At 36.4% G+C, this 8,251-nt stretch overlaps 1 protein-coding gene across 1 annotated transcript in view; it reads left to right on the top strand.

The window, feature by feature from the left end:
- The window catches only part of Shoc2 (SHOC2, leucine rich repeat scaffold protein), a 72,746-nt gene that overhangs the window by 48,522 nt on the left and 15,973 nt on the right, over nucleotides 1-8,251 (top strand). Inside the window, exon 3 of the mRNA XM_026781491.1 lies at nucleotides 2,347-2,484. Coding sequence (XP_026637292.1) covers nucleotides 2,347-2,484 — 138 coding nt within the window. The remainder of the gene's footprint in view (nucleotides 1-2,346; nucleotides 2,485-8,251) is intronic.

Consider the following 8,251-nt stretch of genomic DNA (forward strand, 5'->3'; position numbering starts at 1 on the left):
GAGAGAGAGAGAGAGAGAGAGAGAGAGAGAGAGAGAGAGAGAGATCGAGATCGTACTGTCACAATAAACATTGGCATCCTATAATATAGTCCTCACAATTTTCTATGTTAATACAGGCATATAAAGGAAACATTGAAATAATTACATGGTCTTTATTAAAATGATTCTCTGGAGTCTGCCCAGTATACAAAACAAGCAGTACAGATGTTAGTGCAGATTTAGTCCAATAGCTTGTTTGTGTGTGGAGATTGTCTTAGATTTTATGTTGCTTTATATGCCTAGGTGAAATAAATATTTTTCCTGCCACCTTTGCCTGAGAGCCTTTGTGAAAACTTCAGAGAGAGGGCCACTTCTAGGAGGGACTCCTTTCTTGCAGTCTCTCAGTTACCTCTCCTGCATCCCACAATTTGGAGCAGCAGTTACCTTTGAACTGTTTTCCTAAACTCCAGCTCTTACTTCTGAATTCACATTTCTCTGTAGTTGTTAGCTCAGGAATTTGCACTTTGTCCTCAAGTCTCTGATGACCATAACAGAAGTTGTCAATCCACAGCCTTTTTATTGTGAGGACAGAAGTGTTGACTTCAAGTTTTTAACGTATTAGAATGAAAATCAGAGTTAAAAATTCATTATAAATTTCTCTCTATTCCTTATTAGGATTTTTAACATTAAAAATACTTTTAATTTTATCAAATATTTATATCAGTCACCAGATAATTTTTCTTCCTTAGGACTGTTTATGCATTGAATTACAGTTGGTTAATTTTTTAAGCATAGAACCAGTATGTGTATTTGGAATTGATAAATTCTTACGTTAAGTCTCTACGTCTCTACAATATATAAAGTGTCATATTATATAAAGAGGGAATTAGCCATTGGTCTGTGGGGTTTCTTTTTGTACTGCCTTTGACTGTTTTTGATATCAGGGTAATGCTAGCCTAATAAAATGAGTTTAGAAATATTTCCCTCTTTACAACATTTTGTGAGAGACTACATGAGTGTTAGTTAATTCTTGTTTAAGCACTTGGTATGAGTCTCCAGAGAAACCATTTGTGCCACAGTTTTTGGAGGGAAAAACTTTACAGCTGTATATAAAATTTATGTAATGGTTAGAATATCATTAGGAGTTCCTATTTGTTGAGTTTTGGTGTTTGTATATGATTTTTTTAAGGAATTGTTTGTATAGCCAAAGTTTTTGAATTTATGATTCACAATTATAAAGTTGCTTAAAGTACTTATTATTATTTTAAAGATGGAAGGCCAGACTGTAGTCCCAGCATGTGGGAGGCAAGGTCAGGAGGACTGTCATAAGTTGAGACTAACCTGATCTACAAAGTGAGCTCTGGGCTAGCTAGTGGTACATAGTGAGAACTTGTCCCTCTATCAAAAACAGTAGCAACAACACCAGTTTAAAAAAAAAAACTCTTAAGAAATGGGCTGAATATGGAGGTACATTCTTATAATTCTACCACTTTGAAGACTGAAGTCATAGGATCACAAGTTCAGTGCCAGCCTGGGCTACTGAACAAGACTTGTCTCAAAACCTGAAAATGAAAAAGAAGAATGTAGAATGTACTTGCTTGTTTCACTGCTGATATTTGTAGTATGTGTCTTTTTTTCTCTCTCTCTTTTTTTTTTATCATTTCAAGTCTTGCATGTGTTACCAATATTGTTTTTTCCTAAACAGCCAACATTTACATATGTTGACTAGTCTCTATTCTGTCTTTAATTTTATTATGTGTATTCTTATTTATTTATGTATACACATATTTTTATTATCCAACCCCCAAGGTGAAGACTGCTCTGAGATTCTTCCTTTTATCCAATGTAAAAATAAATCTTAGCATGGGCTTTTTAGGTTGACCACATTTATATTTTTTTATGGTTAGAAAGTAGATGTGCTGAATTTGGTTATTTAAACTAGTCAGTTTTTGAAAGTCTTAGAATATATTAGCATTTGTGCTCTAAATGTCCACTTCAAAGGAATATATGGCAGAATTAGAGGGTAAGGTGGTTTGTGTGTAGCTCAGTGACAGAGTACATGCTTAGTATGTGTGAGGTCTGGGGTTCAGTCCCTAGGACCAAAAGACAGCACCAAGAACACACAGCACAGAAGGATGAAGCCTTGGTTTATAAGCATCCTTTCCATTTCATTAGCTGTCAGTTTCTGAAGTAATTGTTTGAGAGTCTGGTTGAGCTGAAATTTTCTTTCACTACAGGACTGTCTTCAGCAGATAATTTACCGTTTTGAAGTACAGGTTGAACTTAGGAATCATAAATGTACTCCCTTGCTTTCAGTATTACCTGATATATTCCTTAATGCTTATTATTATGTTGATCAATTTACAGGTGAATTATGTAACCTCATTACCCTGGATGTAGCTCACAATCAACTTGAACACCTTCCAAAGGAGATTGGAAACTGCACACAGATAACCAACCTTGACTTGCAGCACAATGAACTACTAGACCTCCCAGATACAATAGGTATGAGGGGAGAAAGGAAGATACTGATATCTATAGCTACGTGATTATGGAAAGGACTATTTTTGATCCATTTTGGTAATACAAATTCAAAATTATCAAGCTAGTAGTAAAAGTTTTAGAATAGTACTTTAAATCACTTTTCTATTTCTTGATAAAGGAAACTTAGATCTTAGGAAATGAATTCATTTGGTATTATAAAGAAGATAAAACATGGAGTTAGTGTATACTTACAGCAAAATGGAGGGGTTTCTGTTTAGTTTATTTCAGAATGTCACATACTGTTATATCAGTGTGATCTCCTCTTTGTTAAAGTACCGCAGTGCAAAATAAAAGCACTATTGTCTAGTTTTTAAAGCATAATGATATAACTTACAGTTGTTTATTTGTAATGTTGAGTTGGTAAGAGATGTTTTTAAGATGCTTAAAATGTATTTTGAGGATTTTGCCAAACTGTAAAAAGTTGAATTGAGCTATGATAATATTCTCACACTTGTGTAGTCTTCTTTTTTTCAATTGTCTAGAAATATATAAAAGCCAAAAAGTTTTTTTAAATAAGTTTTGTTATTTAGAAAAATATCATCTGCACTTGATTTATATAATCTGAATGACTATTTCTGAGGTGCTTTTAATAAAGCACTTTAGGTTTGGAGTCTGTTTTTCTCAGTAATCATTTTGTTTGCGTCTGTCAGGTATCTAGAGGAACCATTTTAATAATGTCATGGTCAGTGTATGAGGGTCTCCTAGCTGACACCAAGGTCTGTTGGTGTCTTGCTAGAGGACGAGCTCACCTCTGGCTCACTCTGTTCAAGGAGCATCTCAGAGGGCTCTACATCTGCAGGGTTTAGATGCAGCTGAACCCTTCAGGTGCATCTTCTGTTTGGGAAAGCTCTTGGGCAGAATCCTTTCCAGTATCTGATTGTTTCTGGGTTCTGAGTGTGTTTCTAGACTGCTAATATTAACCTCTGTTTTGTTAAGTCTTTGGTTGTGGAGGATGTGTTCTGTTTTGGCTTTTGATGTTGTTTGCTTGTTTTTTTTTTTTTAAATTATAGGAGGGAGTTGTTATCAACCTTTAGGTGGGAGGTAGCTTTTATTTAATGATTTTATTTATTTATTCTTTCATTCATTCATCTATTTATCCATTCATCCATCCATTCATTTATTTATTTTACATCCTGACCTTAGTTTCCCCACAAGTGGAGAGGCTATCTTAAATAATATAAGTCAATAATTTAATTATAGAAAAGCAAGCTGAGACTTAGATATTATAATTACCATTTAACTTATGCCTTTTTAGTTCTTGGCCCATGGACCTTCCTATCATATTAGTATTTGTACTAGTAACAAATTAAATATTTATTATTTAAACTGGAAAGGCAAAATTGTCTGCATCATGTAACAAGTTATAGAGTATGCTGTTAAACTTAAAATATAAAAAGAACAGATGTATGATTCAGGATATTAGAAACCATAACAACTTTTTTTCTGCTTTGTTTTTAAAGTAATTGAAATGGCTAGGTTGGACAGAGAAGTGATCTCAGATGAAAAAGCATGGAGGGACTATGTTCTGTATTTGTGAACATGATTATGTTGAGGCTGATACAAAAAAGAAACAAACACAATTATTAGAAATGTCTACCAAGGAACTAGGGAGATGGACCTAGTGACTAAAGTGCTATACAGTCATGAGGATCTGAGTTCAGATTCTGAGCACCCACATAAAAAGTTGCACACGATGGCATAATCCTGTAATCTCAGTGTTGGAGAGATCAAGTAATGGGGATCCCAGGACGTCATTGGCCAGCTGATCTAGCCAGCTAGTGAGCTTTAGGGTCATTAAGGAACTTTCAGAAAATGATGGGGAGAGTAATAGAGATACTGAACATTGACCTCTGGCTTCTAATAGTATGTTCTCCTCCTATCATACACATGTGCATACAAGTGAAAAGATGTGTTACCAAATTAAATTAGTTGGAAAATGCTATATAATAAACACAAAGACCAAAATACTGACCTATAAGTTAAAGTCGAAGAAATACCCTGGAACCAATAAAAGAAAGATAGAAATAATATAAGTTAAGATTAAATGCAACAAAAGAGAAAAGCTTTGAAAAGAGAAGGTAGTACAGTGAAGAGACTAGTAAAATACAATTTTATATTTTCATGAGCTTGATGCAAATTCAGATAAGCCTCTGTCTCACAGCATAGGGGTTTGGACTTGGATCTCCATCTCTCTTAGTAAGTATATCAGCCACTGAACTGTCTCCTCAAGTCCCCAAAGTTTCTTTCTAGGGAATTTATGAGACCTGACAAGACAGGTCTAAACAGAGGTTGGGTATTTCATGAGTGAAATGATAGAAAAACATAAAAATGTTGGTTTACTCTATTGCAACTAAGACAGGAGAACAAACGCAGTTACAGATGGTTGTGAGCTGCCATTTTTGAAAGTGTGACTACAATGAGCAAACAAGAACCACCCTCTCTGCCCTGTGGAGTTGCTGGTCCTGGAGCAGCTGCTCAATTCTTCCAAAAGCTACCCCCACCCCCCATCTTAAGTAGCCAAGTTGTTTCCACTGCTTTCTGTAGTATCAGCTCTTGTGAAGCCATTCCTTCTTGCCAATAATCACTGCCGTTTAGTCCCTGCACGAGCAACACCAAGGCCACTATAGCTCCAGAGCTGGGAGAAGAGGCAGAAGAAATCAGGGAAGAGCAGCTGATGGCACTGAAGTCAGAGTCTTCACCTTGCTGATTGATTTAAACTACACTTGATCGCATAGAAACCTCCTCTACTTCAAGAGCTCCCTGTGAATAGAAGGAAAATCTTAAGTCTTATTACAATCTAATTTTGTTCAGAGGATGAACCTGCTTTTCCATAAAATATTCTGGAATTTCTGATAACCATTCTAAAATCAGGGGAGAAGGGTCTAAAGTAGAATAAACATTTAATTTCTTTTTGAAATTTAGATAAAGAGAGGAGGATGCAACAAAACCTTGCAGTCAAGGCTGAAGCACAGGCCAGTTCACAGAGGTCTTTGTTGCTCCAGACTCTGGAGAAATGTCAGAGATTGTGGTTATAGAGACAAAGGTTATGTTGGGGCTGGTGGTGCAGGGCATGGGGATCTCTCTGTGAGTTCAAGACCAGCCTGGTTTCCAGAGCGAGTGCCAGGACAGCCAGAGAGAAATCCTGACTCGAACAAAACAAAAACCAACCGACCAAACAAACACCCTCCCGCCCCCCACAAAGGCTATGAGTGATTTCAGTGTAGCATTAGCTATAATATGTTGGTTTTTTGAAGTAGTTATATTCCTTTGGTTTTTGACATTCAGGATTTTTGCATTTCTTTTTAGCTTTTCTTTTTTTTCCAGTTTTCTTAAGAATACACCTTTGATGTCATTTCATCTTTAGAATGGTGTATTCTTCGTACAGATTTTTTTTGCTACTTTGTTAAGATTAAGACTGTTTTAAATAGTCTTAATCAACTGTTAAAACTGAGTTAACCTAAAGATGCTTTACATTTGCCAGATTTGAAAGTATCTAATTTAATTCATAGCCATGTAATTTCACCATTCTTTAAACATTTGACAGCACTAGAAAGCAAGCTGTCAAAGTGGAGCAGAGAACAATTTACAGTCAAAGTGAAGCACTTAAAGCTGTTGGTGATTGGCAGTGATCAGCCTACATTTATACAGACATTCGCCTGTGCTGGTTTTCTTAGCCGTGGTGTCTCAACATTAAAGCAGACCTTTTTTGATTTCACGGTTGCAGTTTAGCTTGTAGTTGGAACCAGTGCTGAAGAATTATAACAAATGTTAAACCTGTGTTGCCTCTTACCCCCAAGCATAAATGAATTTTGATATTTCCTACTTAATCTCTACAATCTCTTTTACTTTGCTGAGAGTAATAAGATCTTAATGTGGGTGATTCTTTGACATTCTCTTAAATAAGCGATAAGGCATTTGCAGACATGGATTTCTCATGGGCCTTATTTTTAAAAATTTATCTTCTTTCTAATCCTACCGTAAAGGAGGACAGAGCTTAGGTGCAGGAAGGGTAGGAGCACTGTTCTGCCGTAATTAACAATTTCACAGTGACAGTTTTAGTTTGAAATGTTTTAATTCTGGAAATCTATTCTGATTTTAAGGGTGAGATCTAGTTTGCTTCTGTTTACTGGCTTTTGAGTGCTGAGTATTTAGAAATCCATCACCACACTGTTTTTACTACAGAATGAGACTGAGAGACATTTAAAGCCTTGTGTTTGTCCCTTGCTCTACTGTAGAGAGTAATTTAGCGAGGCATGCCAGTTGCTTTAGCAAAGTTATGGGGTCTTTCCATTATTAACCCTTTGCTCTTCTGGTAGACTTCAAAGACTGCTTGTCAATGTTTCTGTGATAGAGAAAGGCATCACAAGGAGAGAAAGAGATACCTTATATACTTCTAGTTCTTTTAAAAGATTATTGCCTTTTACAGTCACAGTTGCTACTTGAGGGGAAATCCCACCTTTGCTGGCTTTATTGTGACAGTGGCTATTGGCAAGGAATAAAGTATAATCTTACTGCTTGTCCTAGAGAGAGTGAGTAAAAGAGCATGGCCTCTCACTTTGTGGAAGTGAAATTAATTTAGCTGTGTGGTCATCACATTCATAACAGTTTATAATAACTCTACCCTCTGACACATCTTGAAATACTCTGGTATGTGCACAGACATATGTATGAAGGTTTTTATTACTGAATTTGTCTAAACATTCGAAACATGACAGTAGTTGAGTCATGATTAGATAGATACTGTATTCAAATATACAAATTGCCTTATAGTTGTTAAATAGAATGAAATATATCAGTTCTTTACACATCTTTCCTACCATGATATCTTTAAACTGTGAGCTAAATAACTCCTTCCCTCCCTAAGTTGCTTCATGTCAGTTATTTTGGTCTCAGCCATGAGAAAAGTAACTAATTACTACTATTATTTTTTGTTAAGATTTTTATTAAAAAAATTCTCATCACAATTGTGGCTCATTTTTCTACAATGATTTTTCCACCAATTAGTAAATATTTGTAGAATTTGCTGTATAATTCTTGTATTATACTACATTAAGGCCACATTCACAAAAGAAATTTTACAAAATTTCTGTAATTTACTTTTAAAAAAAAAACCTTTTTATTGATTCTTTGTGGATTTCACACCATTCATCTCAATTCCTCTCCTCTCCCTGTCCCTTCATATCTGCCCTCTGCCCTTGCAACCTCCCCCTCAAATAAAACTTGAGAAAAACAAAAGGGCTTTGTCATGGAAGCTGTAGTGCAGTCCAGTGAGTCACACAGTTTACCCTTTAGTCCCTTCATCTTTGCTTGCAATGTTGATTGTAGTGAGTGGCTTGAGGCCCTGGTCTCTGCTCCACTATTCACACTGGGCCCTCACTGGGATTCCTCTTGGGTATCCTGTTGTTGCCTTGTGTTACGGAGATCCTGCAGCTTTGGGTCTGCAGTTCTGGCCCCTTTACATGCTCCAGTAGTTCATAGATGGGGAGATGTCGGAGTGAACTAACTCATGGCCATGGTTCTGGGCCTGGATGGTGGCTGCGTGGGTCAGCCTGCCAGCTCTCCCTCATGCTCACCACCAGGATAGTTCTCCAGCTCCACTCCTATGCCCTCAGGAACCAGCTCACAGGTGCCCACACCAGCTGGGCCAGCTCTAAGGTTTTGCCTAGGCATTCTTTTTTTTTTTTTTTTTTTTTTTTTTTTGGTTTTTTGAGACAGGGTTTCTCTGTGG

This window comes from Microtus ochrogaster, chromosome 8, assembly GCF_000317375.1.
Source record: "Microtus ochrogaster isolate Prairie Vole_2 chromosome 8, MicOch1.0, whole genome shotgun sequence".
Classification (NCBI taxonomy): Eukaryota; Metazoa; Chordata; class Mammalia; order Rodentia; family Cricetidae; genus Microtus; species Microtus ochrogaster.